Source organism: Crocodylus siamensis, chromosome 3, assembly GCF_052110815.1.
Source record: "Crocodylus siamensis isolate JL-2025a chromosome 3, ASM5211081v1, whole genome shotgun sequence".
In the NCBI taxonomy this organism is placed as follows: Eukaryota; Metazoa; Chordata; order Crocodylia; family Crocodylidae; genus Crocodylus; species Crocodylus siamensis.
The window spans coordinates 123,375,783-123,395,506 of NC_143397.1; the positions used below are offsets into that span (position 1 = coordinate 123,375,783).

The window sequence follows — 19,724 nt, forward strand, 5'->3', positions numbered from 1 at the left end:
ATCCCCTTCAGTTGTGTTCAGTAAACAGGAGAGAAGATGATCTTGCAGACTTCTCTCTTAAGTTGCTGCATAAACAAAGCTATTCTTCTGTTGACCTGTTTGATTCTTATGAATTGAGATAATTGAATTCATATTCCTGGAGGGATTAGGTCTATGGTATAGTAAGTGCTGTAAATGCAACTTGGTAGATCCTCTGACCTGAGGATCCTGCAGTCTAAACAGACAGGATGGACTGTGGGTGAAGAGAGAGTATTATCCCAGTTTTATGAAGGGGGAGGGAGTAAGTGACCTGCCCAGATTCTTCATCCCTGCTTTCAGTGTACAAAAGTCTGTAACATTTGAAAATGCCTGATGCAGTGTGGCACATGCAGGCTGACCAACTTGTTTTGAAGAGTCATAATCTACAACCAGAGTCTGGGGCTGAGCACGCATGCTTTTGAAGGTGGACTTATAGTTTGTCCCCCGCAAAAAAAATCATAGGAAAAATTAACTTTTGTTTTATTTTTTCTGTTTTCAGCTCTCTACTATGAGTGACGTTATCAAAAGAGTTGTTCAGAGACTTTGTGAAAAAAAGAAGAAGAATGTGCTTGCATTTGGGTATTCCTTATTAGATGAAAACACGTCTCATTTGCTGGTTACATCTACTGTAGGTCTATGCAACTACCTTCCTAATACTTCAACAGAAGCTCTTCACACTGACGGCCTTTGGGAAACGTTACTGAGCAGGATAGGGGATGACCTGATGATGTATTTGTTGGAACACTGTGCTGTCTTTATGCTAGTGCCTCCTAGCTGCTGTTACCAAATTTGTGGGCTGCCTCTCTATGAACTCATTTCATATAACTTGGAACCATCCCCAGTGTTTGTTAAGCAAGCATATTCAAAGCGTAGAAAGAATGTATTGCTTGATTATGTGCAAAAGAAGTCTAAGTTTCGTAGGAATTACCTGTCCCAGACAAACTGGAAACGCAAGCAGAGCTCTGAAATAAGTAATGTGATGACACAGAGACAAAAGAGTAAAAAATCAGGAGTCCCCATGTCTAATCAGCATTTTGCTATGGCTGAGGAACCTGTTGGACAGAATAGTAGGACAAGCAAACAGGACAGGATGTCAACAGGAGACCTGGGAAGTTGGAGAAGCCCTGATCTATATCCAGCAGCTGCAGTTGCACCTTTCAAACGAAAACGTGGAGGGGACCAGCTTGATATTTCAGTCAAAAGGGTGAAGATAACAGCAGAAGAGCTGGAGAAAGAAACTGAGAGCCTTAGTTCTAATGTAGACAAAAACAAATCCCGAGACGCTGGCTCGGGATACGTAGAATCATTTCCTCAAGGGAGTGAGGGTGGTTCATCAAGAGTGCCTGCTCCTCGTCAAGCATTAGACACTCATGATAGCCAGAAGTTTGTGGCAGATAGTGAGAATTCATTTTTGCTACATGATCAGAGTAACAAGCTTTCTAAACCTAGAACCAAAACAAGGACAAAATCTAACAGAGAGCAAGATGCCTGTAAATCTCAAGCTGGTTCTGCAGAAGTCGCAGAAGTGGAAGACGATTCTTTAAAATGCAGAGGCCTTAAAAAGAATCCAACTGACTTAGATAAGAAGTTACCAAAGAAAACTGTGTGGTCTGCTGTGTACATTAGGACAAGCTCTCTCTTATATTCTCTCAGAAGCTTCCAAGAAGGTTTTCCTAAACCATTTTTACTGAACCGCTTAAAGTGCTCCCCGAAAGGGGGTCAGCAGCTTGTAGAAGCCATATTCCTAAATGGGAATACATTGCAGCAAAAGTGCCACCAGAACCCACTGAGGCACAGATGGAGAAAGAAGAGATTTCCCAAACGCTACTGGCAGATGAGGAATGTGTTTCAAGAACTGTTAAAGAACCATGCCAAGTGCCCCTATTTAGTACTTTTAAAAAAGAATTGTCCTGTTCAGCTGTCTGAGACCAGCTCAGGCAAAGTGGACCCATTGCATCAGTCACCAACATCTGAGGGGACACAAATTCCCAGGCAAGGGGAAGATCCTCTTAGGGAAGGGCCAGGTTTGTGTCTGAGAAACAGCAGTGGAGAAGGCAGCGGCGAAGGCGGTGCAAGTGATTCTCGTCCACTTCTGAAAAGGACCTCAACTGATTCAAACACTCTCCCTGAGAAACCTTTATTGGGGCACAGTCCTCAAGACCTCTCCGATTCTACTTTCAGGGAGCTTCTTAAGCAGCACAGCAAGCACTGGCAGGTGTATGTTTTTGTGAGGGAATGTCTAGAACGAGTGGTCCCGGCAGAGCTGTGGGGTTCTAGCCATAACAAATGCCGGTTCTTCAAAAATGTAAAAAGGTTCATCTCCTTGGGAAGGTTTGCCAAGATCTCTTTGCATGAGCTGATGTGGAAGATGAGAGTGAACGACTGTGCATGGCTTCATCTGAGCAGAGGTACTAATTTTCATACTGATAACAAAATATGGCAGCTGAATGGTGTTCGAATATTAAGCCAAACCCAGGCAGGTGGGGTGGGGGGTAGAGAGGCAGGCACCTGGGGACCCAGACACTGCAGGGTGGGGGCAGATGCCAGGGGGGCTCAGTTGTGGGAGGGGCAGGTGACAGGAAAGGCAAGTGCCAGGCAAGGCAGGCATTGTGGTGGGGGAGCAGGTGCTTGGGTACACGGGGGTTGGGGTAGCAGGCTGCAAGCAGTAGCGGGACAAGTGGTTAGGGGGGCAGGGCAGGGGTCAGGCTACTTGATTCTCCTGCCCCCTTACTGCCTGCACCACTGCTTGCTCTGCAACTTTAAGATGACCTTCCTGTAATTCTAACAGATTACCGTATTTACTGGACTAGATGACCCTGATTGTAAGATAAGCCCCTAGTAATTAGATACTATATATGGAAAATTTATAATTTTCCAGGTATAGAATCTAATGGAGGTTTGCCTTGAATGTGTCCCCTTTCCACTGCTACAGCAGGGAAAATAAATCTGGGGGCATCAGGTAGCCCGTTTGCTCTCTGCTTCCCCTACTTTTTCCCCTGCTAACAGCCCCTTCCCCTTCTCCATACTATCAGACCCTGCTCAGCCTGAGCATGTGTAAGTGAGGAGCAAATTTGAAAACAATAACCTTGAAATTAAACGTGACCAGCAGTTTGCATATAGTACCCATACACTTAGTTCATCCACAATTGATGCATGTTATCTTTTTTTTAACTGCTTCAAATTTAGCACAGGTGCTCCATAAACACGTTTGAGCAGTACTTTGGCACTTATTTATGTGTAGCACAAACTAAGGTTTTGTTTTGTTTTTTGCAAAAATATGTATTTATGTACGTAAATAAATATTGTATATAACTGTACGTCTACCAACTTGTCAAGCGACCCCTGTGGTTCCCTAGACGGACCAAAATACAGTTTACCAGTTAAACTATTTTAGTCCTGTTACAGAGTTTGCACTGTGCGCCCATGCATCCATCACCATTCCAGTGCTTTTACTTGTTGTCATCATAGTTGTCGCTGTCCTCACCATTGTCCTTGTTATTTCGGAGGGCTTGCCTCTGAAAAATGTATACCAGTCTGTCATATGAGGTCTGCAGTCTCTTTCCTGTTTTCTTCTGTCTTCCTGTAGTACTGGTATTTTTCACTCAGCCCCATTTTAATACAGTCCTTGACTGTAGGGTCTGAGTACCTATATGGAATGGGTTCCTGGTTTTCTACAGAGCGTACCTGAAGCAGGAGATGAATTGGTCAAAGTGGGCTGTCAGGGCCCCTTGAGTTTGGTCAAGTACCCGTAGAGGACCTTCTGGTCAGGATTTTGACACCTGTCACCACCAGAAGGAGTACACGTACTTTCTTCCACACCTCTGGCATATGGGCCAGAAGAGGTGGTCGATTGTTTCTGCTTGCTACTGGCAGATTAGCCCAGGGCAGTTTGCTAAAACTCTGTCCTGCACTGTTTCTCCATGCCCATTTGGAGAATGCCCAGTGGACTGTCTACTAGTTCAGGTCTTTGTGCTCCGTTTGCAGGTCCTTGTGGAAAATTCGCTCCCACACAGCCTGGCAGCTGTCACTGGGTAGCAAGTCCATGTGTGATATCTCGCCCTTACCACCTCCTGTATCTTGCAGTGGTTACCCATGGTTGCTAAATTAATATTGTGCAGCTGGTATTTTTCCTGGAAGCATTGCAGGGCCTCATAGAGCTGTGGGGACACCAGGGTCCATGGGCTTCCTTAGATCATCATGTACACGTACCACTGTCACAGCAGCTGCCCTGCAAAATACATGACAAAGTGAGGTTGTCCCAAGGGAATAAAAATGGAGGCTCTAAGACAACCCAAGGAAGGGTGACATGCCCAAGGAAAGGGGGAAGGAGCCTTGAAAGGAAGAAACACTTACTACCTCTTGCAGGGCAGAGCAAGCTGCGCCAAGGAGAGCCACTTGCACGGTTCATCAGCCACTTTTATTGCTGGCTGGTGATGGCGCCAGCAGATAACGTCATAAAAAACCGCCACCCGGCGGATTTAAAAGCCGGTGGCAGGTAAATGGCGGGAGAGGGGCCAGGACTCTGAGGGGCAAAGGTGCTTCCCAGCCAACGTCCCAGGGAAGCCGACAGCCCCGATAGGGGCGAGATGGAGATCCCTTAAAAGGGGCTAACCCCACTCTGGTGGAGCCCACCACATAGACCAGCAGGACAGCCAGGAAAGAGAGAGATGACGTTGGGGGACCAGAGACAGGCTAAGACAGTGGACTGCTTAGTGGGGTGGGCAGAATCCTACACCCAGACCTTTTTCATTATTTTTATTCTCTTCTTTGTTTTTTTTGTGACTTATCCTATCTTGGAGGGTGCATGGAGGGTAACCCCAGAAAACCCTCCACGGGTCCAGGGCCATGGAGAAAGATCAGGGCCAGTTTGGGCAAGAGCCTCAGAGGAAGGGCGGCAGCGAAGGCGGAGATAACTGTACACCCCATGATCATCGGGAGTAGCCGAACTGAGGAGCGGGCCAAAGGTTGGCACTTGGTTGGGGTGTAGGGGAGGTGGAGCCCCAACAATGCCTCTGGTGAGAGATACCAGGAGTAGCAAGAAACCCCGGGAGGGACCCCACACCAGGAACATAGAGAATCAACCCATGACAGGAGACTGTCAGGGCTCCCCTCAGGGTGGAGCGTAACCCGACACATAAGTTCCGGGGGGAGGGGGTATGTTTCCTGAAGTTCTTGATTTCGTGTTTCTTGAAGTTCTTTCCAAATTTCAACAGCATCTGCATTACAGCAGCAATCTTTCTGTAGTTTGTCCAAGGCTATGGAAATAGGTTTAGTACAGTCATCTTATCTTCTACGTTTCTCTTTAGTTCTCTTTAGACTACTCTTGCTATGATACTTCCAGCAGTTTTGTCACAATTTTTAACATAGATGGTCTTCAGAATAGGCCTCTACTGGAGTCAAGAAGCAAGGTTCCAACACCTGTGATGCCTTTGCTGATTCTTTGCATTGATAGTATATACCATGCATCCCTTGCAGGGTCACAGCCTTTATACATGAAATATTGTACCATATTTTTAAAGCCTGATCTCAAAAGTTAGATATTTTCCCCTTTGTTTTTATATAGAAGAATATCAACCTTTAACTCCAGAGTTTTTAGCAGAGGCTTGTTTACTCAATGTATTATTTTATTTAAATTATTTTAATAGATTGTACTAAATGTTAGGGCTGTACGAGGCTTCGGACTGTGCTTCAGATCCAGAGAAGTTATGGACACTTCAGAGTCTGAAGCAGCATGTTCGGATCAAAGCGCTGGCATCCTTAGGCTTTCTGAAGTGGTTCGGAGCTTCCAGAGCACTTCGGAAAAGCTTCGGCCATAGGGTATAATAGGGAATGAGTGAAATACCTATAACTTTGTTGTTTTTTGTCTGATTTAGATGAAATTTGCAGGGATGGTAGCCTATGCTGAGAGCATGAAGCCTGTCGAGCTTGAAGAAGTTGGGTACAGGGGTTTGGGGGGAACTGCACCCCAAATTCTTGAAAGCAAAACTCATGTCACGTCTATGTGTTATGACACGGGGGGGGGGTGAAAAATGCAGGGATGGTAGCCCCTGGTGAGGCCTCAAAGCCTGCCAAATTTCAAGAAGTTCAGTGCAGGGGTTTGGGGGGAACTGCACCTCAAGCTAGTGACAGGCAAAACTCATGACACAGATGACCCTGCATGTGTGTAAAGGTGCAGTGGGCTGAAAACTACAGGGATGGTGGCCCCTGCTGAGGCCACAAAGCCTGCCAAGTTTCAAGGACATAAGTGCAGGGGTTTGAGGGAAACTGCACCTCAAGCTGCGGACAAGCAAAACTCGTGACATAGGTGACACTGTGTGTGTTAATGCGCAGCAGGGTGAAAGCTGCAGGGATGGTAGCTCCTGCTGAGGCCATATGAGAAATTTCATTGATTCCCCATTATACCCTATGGCCGGATCTCCGAGGTGGCTCCAAAGCGTCGGAGCCGCTTTGGCCGGATCAAAGCGGGAACCCAGTCCAGAGCTCTGGATGGGATCACTGCCATCTGAAGTGGCTGGATTGAACAGCTGCCTACTCGCACAAGCCTACTAAATGTATATTGTAGCCTATGGTGTATTAAATTCAAAGTTCATTTGAAGCAGGTTTGTTTTTAAAAAGGAAAACGTAATTATAATTTAATTTAAAAAAACTAAAAACCAATTTAAAATTTGAAAAACCCATCTTTTTATTTATTTTTTTTTATCAATTTTTATCCACCCTGCTTTGGATAGATTAGAAAATACATTTCTAGAAATGGAGGCAAACATTTTGAGTGGTTGAAAGTTCTACTAAAATCTTTCTTCCTTACAGTATTTCTGAATCTCCTCCACAGAACCTCTGATAGCATCTTATTCTTTGGTCCCTCTCTGGTCAGCCCTAAAACATGTGCTTGACTCCTAATGAAGTCACGTTCAGGCTTAGAGTTTTAAACACATAAGTTCTTTGCTAAATTAGGACCTCTTGTCTCCTTGAGTAGCTGCTTCTTGCCCATCTCCTGTCCCTTTTCCATTTCGTAATACTGATGTATACATCTGTTGTCAAGTGTATAACTTCTTATTTTCGTATGTATATTTTATTGGTTGCATATTATAGCTGTTGTTCATTTTAAGACTTTTCTAAAGTTTTTTGTTTTGTTTGTTTTTTTTGCCTCCTGCATGTTACCTGAACTCTGCTGAAACTTGCTTTATTTTTTTTCCTTTATGATAGTTTCCTACCAAGCTCAAAGCCCTCTGGTGTAAGGTGCAGTACATGCATATAAGCATATATGTCCCTGCCCTGAAAAGCTTAAAACCTATATAGATAAATAGTAGCTGAGAAGAAAAGACTATACCCTCTTTTACAGTTGGGGAGACTGAATTTCACCCTAGATTTTAAAGCATGCTACAGAAATTGAATTATAAGTTTAACAGGAACGAAAAACAGGTGTCCTATGGCTGAGTTCATGTTTCTGTAGGAATCTTACCTTATTTTAATGGATCTACCATATTGTATTAAAAATTGATTTTGAATTAATTTGAAGATATTTCTGGTGGACACTGTGAATCCAGCATTGCAGAGCAGCATTTTTAGTTGCCTTCATTCTGTCACTGCCAATAATATCCCTCCAGGTATGACTTTGATGGTGGTCAGATAAGATATGGTGTGGAAAATAAGTGAGAGATAATTTGCTCTGGGCATTAAAATGCTACACTGCCTTAAGGCTCACTTAAACATTTTTATTGGCATGCAGTTAGACAGAGTGACCACAAACAGTTCTCTGTCTTTGTACAATAGAACCTAAATCATTCATATTCAGTTGGCTTGCTATGCACTTAATTTGCCAAGACTGTTGGCTCCGGCTTTGTCTTCAAATTGCATCATTTTTCCATTCAATAAAAGCCAAAGCAGATAGCTGAAGCCCTTCAATGGTCCTATGCAGCTGTTGTACCCTGTATAGCCTTGCATATTTTGTAAATCTTCATCTTTGCAGAAGAGTTTAAAACTGAACCCTACAAAATATCCAGGTTCTACTGTACTCAGTGTGACCCAAGCTTAAAGTCTGCCTAAGTGGGGTTTAGGCTAATTGGAGGATCAGTTGCTGTATAATTGTTTTGCTGTTTTTCTCCTCTACTTTCCTCCACCCTCTTATGTCCTGAAGCGTGAAAAAAGGTTATGTGTATATGTGCTAATTTTTCCTATTTCTCTTAAGCAATTTACCAAGTATAATTGACTGTTACCAAGTATAACTGAATTTGATTTCTGCTTCTTGAAGGTGGTCGCGTTCCTGTCTGTGAACACCATTTCCGGGAAGAACTTTTGGCAAAATTCCTGTACTGGCTGATGAATGCCTATGTCATAGGGCTGTTCAGATCATTTTTCTATATTACTGAAACCATGTTTCAAAAGAACATGCTTTTCTTCTACCGGAAGGTTATTTGGAGCAGGTTAGAGAACATTGGAATTAGGTATGTATTGTAAAGTTAAGTCTAGTATTAATACGTTACTGTCTCTCACAATATAAGAACCAAGGGTCACAAAATTACATTAGTAGGCTTAAAAATTAAAAAAAAAATGAAGTTTTTTTCACATGGAGTATAAACAAAGGGTGGAACTCATTGCCACGAGATGTTGTGGAAGCTGACAGTTCAGCCAGATGCAACAAAAGGGATTGGACAAATTCTTGGAGGAAAAGTGCAACAGTAGCTATTGAGCATGGGATAGGAGTGAAGGGTGCAGCCTGTGAATTAGCACTTCCTTGACCTTAAATTTCAGAGGCTGTAAGAGAGAGAGGAAAATCCCTGGTCGTGCTTTGTTCACTCTCCCTTTCAACATCCATTCTCTGCCGTTGTGTGATATAGGATACTGTGCAAGATGGACCTATGGTCTGACCCAGTAAATGGCAGTTCTTATATTATGTAAAATCTGGGTATATTATATTTTACAAAGTAAGGATACAGTTCTATCTTTATTATTGCACTTATGTCCCTTTCTTTTGTTCACTTAGTTTTTTGGGGAAAAATCATTTTTGAATGCTTTGTCATGTCAAAAGTGACTTATATGAGGAAGCTGATGGTTTTCTACCCATTTTTGATCTCTCCAAGAGGGGTTTGGGCTAGGAGAGAGATATTTCAGATGTTCATAGGAAAACAAAAATATCTTGCTGCTAGATAAGTCAAACCTATGTACTTTTATTTATTTTGAACAAAAAAAAATGCAGCCAAGTCTCATAGAATAAGCTTGTAGGGAGGAAGTTGGAAAACAAAACCACTTCAGGGAAGGTTCAGTTTTAACTAAAACTGCACATGAAACTATATAATAATATGGTATTGCACTATGGGAGTTCAGAGTATAACAACTCAGCTTTTGCATTTTTATGAAGTCATCAGGTTTGAAAGTTGTAGTGTTTCCCACAGTGTGTTTCCAAAACTCAATATTGGGGCTTTTTTTATGTTTTTAAACCAGGGATGCTCAATCTCTAGTGTATGCGTCAGATCCAACCCCTGGTGCTTTGACATCTGGCCCAGAGGGCTCCCCACAAGTCCTAATATTTGGTGGTGAGGGAATGGTGGCTGCTCCCCTAATGACAGATTTACAAATCCATGGAGAGCCCCACAGGCCAGATAGCATGGCCATACATGCTAGATCAGGCCCACAGGGTAGCTTGGTGCTTGATCAGGTGTGTTACTGGTGTGCAGGGTGTGGCATGGGGCATCAGAGCCCAGTTCCAGCACATGGGGCCTAATCTGGTCTGCAGACCAGTCCCATTCTCTGGCCTATTGGATGAAAAGTTTAAGCATCACTGATTTAAACAAATGAAGTGATTGCTTTACATCCCTTGTTAATGCAATATTTAAATAGGTAATTTTCAGCATTAAAATCAGGAACTGAAAAGTCTAATGTCAAAGTTAATATAACTACATTGTGCACATATAATTTCAGTTAATATATGCTGAAGTTAATAGATTAGTTCTTTGGGGCAGCAACTTCGCATAAGTGCTGGTACAGCATCCAACCCAGTGGGCTTCTTTTCATGGAGGGAATTACTGCACTATAAATATATTTAATAACAACAGAGTCTTACATTTAGCTAGAGGCATTGCTAGGGGAGGCTTGAGGGTGGCTATAGCCATACCAAAATTTGCCTTAGCGCCACGCCCCCAGCGCAGAGGTGAAAAGTAAATTTTAATTGCAACAACAAGTCAACGGCTCTCACTGTCAGCTGCAGCGTTTTTACAGGGAGTCCTTTATACAGTATGTTACTGTGAAACTGAGTATCTTGTGATAAATAATAAATATTAGCATAATCTCATAGTACGTCACATGATAATAGGTTGGAGGTCAATGATGTGATAGGGTGAAGCAGCAAAGTTGAGTTATCTACGGTTTTTTCCCTAGAAGTTTGCATTTGTTTATTGTTATTGTCAATATTCATTGCCTTATTTTTTCCTATTGATTTTCTGTGAATAAATGTTGCACTAGAGAGCTGCCATAGAGATTAAGTTAAAAACCAATCTGTTTGCATGCCGTATATATTTTTATTTTCCTTTTGCAGATAACATAGATAAAACATGTTTAAGTGGGTATTGTTAAAAAAATAAAAATGAATATGTTTGGCCAGACCCCTAATTTTCTTTCCAGCCCACCTTGGCCCCTCCCCACCCCCCAGGAAGAGGCTAGCAGCTGCATTTAGCATAGCTTTCCAGTCTGTAGTAAGTCAGAAATACAAATAATATTGTTTTTACATTATTTAGAAACATATGATGGTATGAAGTTAAAAATACATCATTGTTATCTTGGATTATCCATTGGCATATCTTTCACACAGGTAATTGAATATCTGTGGCTATCTTCTGAGAAAAATATTAAGGTTCAGTACATATACAAAAAATAAAACATTGTAATTTACTGCATTTTGGTTTATTTAAACCTTAATGTCCATTTATATTTTAGAAACCATTTTGCCAAAGTGCATTTGCGTGCCTTATCTGCAGAGGAGACTGAAGCTATACAGCAAAAGAAATATATTCCTGCAGCATCAAAACTCCGGTTCATCCCCAAAAGAAATGGATTACGACCTATAGTAAAAATGGACAGTTTTGTTGGCTCAAAAAAGTTTAGCAAGGGAAGGAGAGACAGGAAGGTCACTATATTCTATATTGGCTCACTTTTTTTTATTTTTGCCATATGTAGCTAATGCCAAAGGAGGGTGTATCTACAAACCTAAACACAACATTACTTATTATATCTAATTACTAATTTGATGTCAAATTAAGGTTGCATGGGGTATCTGATTTCTGGTTTGTTATGACTCCAGTATTTCAGTCTACAACTGTACATGTTTTTAAAATGTATTTTGTTTTAATGTACTAATGTTGTATAAAACACCAAAATTAAAATAGCTTTGTTTTGCAGTCTAAGCTGGTTTAGATTTCAAAGCTTTTTATTTAAACCTGTAACTGATTTTTCGTTTAATTGCTCTGAACCAAAATAGCCATTTTCTGTCTACTTTAGTGAGCATGACCATTATGCCACTGACTTAGGGAATGGGTAAGATCTCCTTTTCTACATATAAATGTTGGAGGGTACAAACTCCCCAAGATCTAAGGCTGGCAAGAGAAGGGAAAATAAAGGGAGGCAATTTGTGTTCCTTGTGGGGTAAGGAAAGCTCATAATTTCATCATTATTGAACAGCCACATCTGGCACATCTTAGATGTTGTTTGCTGGTTTCACTGGAAGAAGTGTACAACTCTGCAGGAAAATGTTTGCGATAAAGTACAGAAGTAATAACCTTGAGGTTATTTTTGTGATGTTTGTGATGAGTGAAGTACTGAGGCTTGTTGTGTAGCACAGCTGACAAAAAAAAATCACAAATACAAATCCCTTCTCCTCCCAGTGCATTGTGGGTGTTAGAGATGGTTAGAGACCCAAGTACACATCTTTTATGTCTGTAAGTAAAATGTAAATATCGTGTGAAAGGTAACATTTTGAGTCTGTTTTTTATTTCCCTTAGGCTCATTATTTCAACACTCGACTTAAAAACCTGTTTAGTGTTCTGAATTATGAAAGTACTGTAAACTCTAGTTTCCTGGGCTCCTCAGTGTTTGGGAAAGATGATATATATAAGGTGTGGAAGAATTTTGTTTCCAAAGTTCTTGACTCGAATGACAGAATACCTCACTTTTATTTTGTAAAGGTAAGTATGTTTTCAAGTATATTGTCTTTCCTCTGTTCAAACTGATCTTCATTTGAACAAGAATGAAGATTTTAATTACATTGGATTTGTCTCTTCAACAGTGAGCTATTAAAACTTTTTTATTAGCCATAAGTTGAGACCACGATTCTTTCAGTGAAAGCTAATTTTGCTACTAATTCTGAATATAGTACAGAGAACTGTTTTTATTACATTCCTCTGTCTCCATAGTGCTGCTTTTCTCTTTTTATCTGGTGTTCTTTATTTCAATCCTCCATTCAGCTTTTGCTAAAATAAAATTATTTCGGCAGTACATGCAATTCTTAGCTCAGGAAATAACCCAACTATTTTGAATTGTAGATGTGCTTTTATTAGCTTCTGGCATCTTGAGTGTAAGGGAAAATCAGATTATGTGAACTGCCTACATTTGAGATTTTTTTTTAATGTAAATCTGGGACTTGAGAAACTTGCCAGACACATTTTAGTTGGAAAGCTCTGTTGACAATATGCCTGTTTGAAAGATGACAAAGATGATGACGTTCAGGGGTAGTGTTCTGTACCCCACAACTTTTGCTACTGCCTCCCCCCCTTCTTATTCAGAGGCTTCATTTTTCTTCTCTGCCTCCAGCTAATACGTTTCTTGGGTGGAGTTGAAATTTCTTACCTGGCTGTCCTATTGCTTTTAGAACTAGGGCACCCCAACTTCCTTCTGGTGCCTGCTGGCAATTGCAAGTATAACCCCATGCATCTTTCTCTCCCATCCTTTCAAGACTTCTCTACCTAAGATGTTATACACCTGTGACAACTTACAGATAAGATAGTTTATACTTTAGCTGAAGCAGCAGAGACTCAAGTTCTTAGTGTGGAAGCTTGCAGTGTAGTATGCCCGAACTCCACTCAACCTGATGGTGGTAGTAGCTGCACAGTGTTTCAGAGGGAACTATCTTGTCTTATCTTTTGACTGTTTCTTGAGAATAGCTGCTCTTCTTGCTTTTTGTGCATCTCATTGCTTTTGCGAGCAACTACAGTGAAACAGATTTAGTTCCTGCCACTTGCCCCGCAGGCCACAAGCAGCAGTGATACCAGCCTGTCAAATAAAGGCAAAGTAAAGATTGTTCCTTGAATAGAGCTAGCTGGAGTCGCAGCAACTAGATATCTGTAGGCTTCAGGGGACATTGTACATATTGCTTTTATAGCCATAAAGTCTAGAAATTATTCTAAAAATAGATACAAAACTGTTATAATGTATTTAGGTTGCTGAGTCAGACATTCTAAAGCTAAATCTTGAGTTTTAATCTTGCTTTACATGAGATATTTCTATATTCATTATCATATTTTTTTAACAATGCAGGTTGTTATGCAACTTAAATCTAAGTATCATTGCTATCTCATATTAACAAAAGCTTAAATGATGGTTTGAGCATCTCTTTTTTGTCAGGGGAAGTTACTCCTTTCTGAAGAGTAACAGAGTAGATTATTCCATATAAACAACATCAGGTCATTTTTCCTCTTTCTCACTGAATCAGGCTAGATGGGTCAATTAACGTCTTCACACCTATAAGTTCTGTGCAGTTTATCCTTTTACTTTTTCTCCTCTACAAAATGGCATTGTTGAGAAGTAGCATAACAAGGGAGTGAATAACATTTTTTTCCTTTCATTTCAGGCTGATGTCTCTGGGGCTTATGATACCATTCCTCATGATAAACTGGTGGAAGTGATCTTACAGATCCTAAATCCTGAGGAGAGAACAACCTATTGCATACGACGCTATGCAGTGATTAAAATGTGTACAAATGGACAAATCAGAAAATACTACAGAAGACATGTATGACTAATTGTTTGCATCTTGACATTCTTCTGCACTAGTAATGTACTGGTTTATACCTTTTTAAATAACAAGTCTCTCTTTCCATTATGTTGTTACTACATGCAAAGTGGTACTTAAAATACATGGAAGGTTTTGTGATCAGGCCTCTTCCCTGGAGTGCCTGTGCAAGGAGAAAAATCAGTGTTAACCTCTTTCCTAATGAGCTGCTATTGCCTATTTCATGTTATGATAAGATGTAAGATTGTGATAACAAAAAACTTCTTAAAACTTTTAAAGAACTGCACTGTTTTATAGGTATGCCTGGAAGATAATATCTGGACTAACATTCTGGGTGTTTGTTTTTTCAGCACAAAATTTGGGCCATTAACTGAAAATATCCATTTATATCTTTCTCTGATACATAGGTTGCTACTTTCAAGGATTTTATTTCATACATGGGACCATTTGTGTCCAGTCTGCAAGAGAGTACTTCACTGGAAAACGCCATAGTCATTGAACAGGTAACGGTTAAAAGATTCTCTCTATTTCTTCATCAGCAGTAGAAAGCCAGTGAAATGTATTTCTTATTCATGTGTCATAGGTGGAGCGGGTAGTGTTAATGTTACCTATCACTGATGCTTGTGTTTGATTTGCATATGTGATAGGCCTTTGATATTTAGCCCTCAGGCCTTGGAATGCCTTTCTTTTGTCCTATGAAACTTCATTTATTTTTTGCCAAAACAGACCTGTGGTAGTACGTACAATAAAACAAAGCCCCTTCAAATCACTTAATGGATGTTCTAAAGCTGGGCTGCTGCTACTTCAAAGTTATGATCAGTAAGATGGGCTTACTGGGAATGCCAGGGACCTGGGGGAGCAGGGAGAAGACCAGACTGGGCTCCCCCCACATTTGTTCTAGCAGTCTATCACCCCCATGCTGGCAGGGCCTTGTGTCCCATGTGGTTCCTGGGGGAGAGGGAAGGAAAGATGGGCTGGGTTCCAGTGTCCTTTCATCTCCCTTGGTCCCTAGTCTGCCCCTCATTTGAGAAAACGGCTTTTTCCCACTGCTAGCAATTATAGTTATTATTCTTGCCTTTGCTGTTCTGCAGTGCCACCTGTTCAACTTTAAAACCTATTGATTCCTCATTCTGTGGGGCTGGAGGACCTTAGACTGTTCATAATAAAATGTGTTAATTTCCTTCCAAAACAAAATCAAGCATGTAAAACTGGTTCTCAAACTTTTCAGCCTCAAGGCACCACCTGGGAAATGCTAGCTCATAGTTTTCATTTGTTTGTTGGCTACAGAAAAATAAGAGTCATTCTTCAGTTGTGAAGAACTGAGGGAGACCACACGATGGTTTACTATTTAAAATCTACGTATTTGTGAATTGCACACTTAGAAGAATCTTGCGGCACCCTGATTGAGAATCACAGGCTGAGCCATTAATGCATTTACTTAAACAAGTACAACATTTGGGTTCATAATCACTGGTTGTGAATCACTGGTGTAAAATAACATATGATTATGCACACATATAACACCCTAAAACCTACCTTAAAACATAGGGGTGCATCAATAGAGATTTTCTGGGCCGATACTGATGGCTGATTTTTAAGGAGCCATATCTACTGATCCGATTCCGATATGCAGCCAGGCAGCTTGGAGACCAGCGTCGTGCTGAGAAGCCTGTTTTGGGAGGGGCAAATCAAGGCCCCTGTGTTGAGAGAGGGAGTGGAGCTGAGGCAGGTGCTGCTCAGCCAAGGCGGGGCACTGGAATGCAGTATGGAGGGGGCATGTGTCTCCCCGGATCTGTGCAGACAAGGGCAGGCTGCCGCTGGGGCTGGGCCTGCACCAGGCTCTTCCCAGTGTGGGCGGGGAGAAGCTGAGCCAGGGATGTGCTCAGGGCTAGCAGTGGTGGCGCTGGGAAGGGGCTACGGGGGGAGGGGGTGTAGCCACCCCAAAACTCGCTGTAGCTCCCCTCCCAGTGCTGCTGCTGCCTGCCCCGACCCCCCACTGGGAAGAGCCTAGCCCGTAGCAACAGCCCACCCACACCCTGCACAGATCTGGAGCTTGTCCAGCCATCCCCCCCTCTATACTCCCTGGTTGAGCTGCAGTGCCTGTCCTTCCCCACTCCCTCCCTCACTGCATGGGACTCAATCTGCTCCCCCCCCCAGCCTACACCCCTTCCCTTCCCCCACAACAGACTCATTAGCCAGATGCTGCTTTCCAAGTTGCTGGGCTGTGCTTTTGGCCACCTGTGTGCTGTGCTTCAGTTGCACGCATGCACAAGGCATTTATCAGCCACATTATCTGCCATATCAGGCAAAAAAATGATTTCTCATGCTCTCAATTTTTCCTATTTCCCTGCCGATCCAATATGGGACCAGTGTATTAGTGCACCTCTATTAAAAACAAAGTTGGGTCCTTGGAAATAAGAAAGCCTCCACCTTGATGATTGAGGTGTGTTCATAAACTGGCAATCTCTCCTCTTCTTTCTATAGCAATATATTTGTTTCATAGCCATAGATGCTATTAACTTTTGCTGTACTGACAGAGTAGGGCTAAGGCAGTTGCAATGCCATAAATGTGTATTTCTTAAGGATACGCTTAAGAATTAACTCTGTATTTCCTGGTTGTATAGTGTTGTTTAAGAATCTGTAAACTCATAACAGCTAGGTACAATTTTTATAACTTAGAAATGAGTTTTTAAATGCACTTCAATATAGCAATACATACAATATCAATTAAAGTTAGCTGTATGGAAATATTGAAGTTTCTTTCATTTTATCTTTCTAAGTTTGAACAAAGACAACTAAGACAATTACGATGACTGTTTTCCATACTTGAATTCACTTTTATTTATTTAGGAAACGTTCTCTGCTACTTTTGATCAGTAGATGGCCCTGGATAAAAATTTTCTGTATATTGGAGCCCTGACAGATGTTGTGTGGTGTGATTTAATGTAGCAGCATGCCAAGCAGTCAGCCAGTTTGTGGTGGGGCAGGGTGGGGGCCTTGCAAGCAGTGGCTGCTGTCGCACCCCATGCTGCCTTCCTGCGGCCTGCCACATGGCTCCGCAGGCAAGCTCTGTGGCCGCATGGCTCCTCATGAAAGTGGCTCAGAGCAGCGATGCTCCTCTTCAGGCTGCACGCAAGCCGCCTGTCCAGCCGGGGTGGGGGTTTGCACGTGACACCACTTGCCTGTGGAGTCATGGGGAAGGCAGTGTGGGGCAGTGTGGCGACCGCTATGTGAGGTCCTGCCCAACCGGCCAGGCGGCTTGTGTGTGGCCCGCAGAGGGGCCCTGCTGCCCTGTGCCGTTTGCCTGCAGAGCCACTGCACCACCACTGCCATGCCCAGTGCTGCCTCCCCACGGCCAGCTGCATGGCTCCGCAGGCACAGCTCCGCAGCTGCTTGGCTCTGCAGGCAATTGGGACACGGCAGTGGTGGGTGGGGTAGCGTCGGTTGTGGCTGCCATGTGTGAGCCGCCTCTTCCAGCCAGTCAGGCAGCTTGTGTGTGGGGCACTGCTGCTCTCGTCCCCCGGCCCTGCTCCTGGGAGCAGACATAAATGCCTCCCCCACAATTCTTGATCTGGCCCCCCCCAGCTCCTTCCCTTCCCTTCCCCTCACACACACTTACCTGTTGGTGTATGTGCGGGGGGAGGGAGGATGGGGCTGTTATGGGGAGAGTGAGGGGTACCAGCATTGCCAGGGTGATTGTGGGTGGGGCTTTAATTTTAATCATGGAATTTGCAATTTTTTTTATCAGAGAATTTGCGGTATTTTTATCAGGGAAAACCAGGATCCTTGTTGATATGTCATTAGGCTTCTCCCTGTTTTCCTTCTAGGCTATGGGTACTAATCCCCCTCACTCCTCCCTCTCTCCTGCCTGCTCTGCTGCCTTCTGATTCCTGCTGGTACACTCCCTTCCCCCACTTCCCTGCCAGACTGTGCCTCCTGGAGCTAAAGGAGAACCAGTAAGCTGACTGGTTATCCCTGCACTTAACAGTCAAACGATTAATCATTTGACCTTTCATGTCCCTACGTTCCACAGGATTGGGGCTTGTGAGCTGCAAGTTTGATGCTCCATGCAGGGGTCTGCTTGAGACCTTTTACAAGATGGGTTGACACAAGGATTCACCATAAAAATGGCAACCCATAGAGGCATATGACCATCCCACCAGCAGCATTTTGGTAATGGTCATAGTAGAAATACAGTAAGAGTAAATGAAGAGGAATACCATTCAGTTGAAATGGCATTGGTCACAACAGACTCATCCATGCTTGTCTGATGAAGCTCATTCTCAGGATATTCAAGGTTGGGGCTTGCACAATCTGCAACAACCTGAACTGCATGGAACATCCTGGGGCTTCAGGCCCTGCACTGGGTACTGAGATCCCTCTTCTATTCCTGTAATTTCCTAGTAACACAATATTCTTCCTTCTCTCTGCTGTCTCCCTGCCACTCTCTCTGACCTAATCCCCACCTGTGCCAGACAGTGAATCCTTTTCCTCTCTTTTGCAGGAATTCCCTGTATATCTCTAGCTCATCCATCTTACCCTCTTCCTTTTATTGCATGTCCACATTCCCAGTTGCCTCTTAGTCCAGTCCTCCACTCCCCTCTACTTCCTCTTGCTTCTCCCAGAGACTCCTTTTCTGTTTCTAGAGTCCGCCCCTTCCATAATCCTCAGTTGATACCTCCTGAGGTAAATCAACGCTGTATTTTTTTTTAATTCTATATTTTGACAGTTCAGGTTTCACTAGTGATGAATCAGCTCTAAAACTCAAAACATGGACATTAAGAATTAAGGGGGAAAGTTGCCTATATTCCTTGTCTTTCATATTGTACAGAACCTTCAACTGCTAATAATCCCTCCTCCCCACTTGAATACCCCGTGTATGCAAAACAAATTAAATTGGGATTCATCTAGTGTAAAACCTCTGTTCCTCTGACCTCAGGTGGTCTTGTACTGTCAGATTGGCAGGTGTGCTTATTATATAAAAAATGCATATAGTATTGAAGTATTTCTTCATTATTCCTAAGTACTGACCAAATCAATTCACCCACCTTGAGCATAGACAGATGTCCAAAAGGCACCAGACCACCAAAGGTTAGTGCTGACTTAGTTAAGGAGCACTTGGAAGGGCTGGATGGGTACAAGTCAGCCGGCCCAAATGACCTCCATCCATGGGTGCTGAAGGAATTGGCCAGTATCATTGCTGAGCCACTGGCACAGCTGTTTGAACTTTCATGGTACTGTGGCCAGATCCCTGAGGACTGGAAAAAGGCCAACGTGGTGCCCATTTTTAAGAAGGGGAGACGGATGAGCCGGGTAACTTTAGGCCAGTCAGTCTTACTTCTATCCCTGGGAAAATACTGGAAAAAATCATCAAAGAGTGCATTTGTGAAGGCCCAGCAGGGGAAATGTTGCTGAAAGGAAACCAGCATGGATTTGTCACAAGTGGATCCTGCCTGACAGACCTTATAGCGTTTTATGACCAGGTCACACACTGCCTTGACACAGGAGCTGAGGCTGATCTCATCTACCTGGATTTTAGGAAAGCCTTCGACACAGTTTCACATCCTATTCTCATAGGGAAGCTAGCAGGCTGTGGAGTAGATGCTTACAGAGTCAGGTGGGTGGCTAACTGGCTTAGGGACCGCACCCAGGGACCTCTCTCACCCCCCACGGGTCATTCTCAGCCAGGAAGGAGGTGGGCAGTGGGGACCTG

At 42.9% G+C, this 19,724-nt stretch overlaps 1 protein-coding gene across 4 annotated transcripts in view; it reads left to right on the forward strand.

Moving 5' to 3' along the window:
- The window catches only part of TERT (telomerase reverse transcriptase), a 56,123-nt gene that overhangs the window by 1,629 nt on the left and 34,770 nt on the right, over nt 1-19,724 (forward strand). For all 4 annotated transcript variants that reach the window (XR_016441327.1, XM_090039121.1, XM_090039122.1 and 1 more), the window contains exons 2-7: nt 518-2,426; nt 8,267-8,459; nt 10,945-11,134; nt 12,006-12,188; nt 13,850-14,011; nt 14,419-14,514. Coding sequence is in view for 3 of the 4 variants with exons in the window: in XM_090039121.1 (XP_089895247.1) it covers nt 518-2,426; nt 8,267-8,459; nt 10,945-11,134; nt 12,006-12,188; nt 13,850-14,011; nt 14,419-14,514 (2,733 nt within the window). In the remaining variant the exon portion in view is untranslated. The remainder of the gene's footprint in view (nt 1-517; nt 2,427-8,266; nt 8,460-10,944; nt 11,135-12,005; nt 12,189-13,849; nt 14,012-14,418; nt 14,515-19,724) is intronic.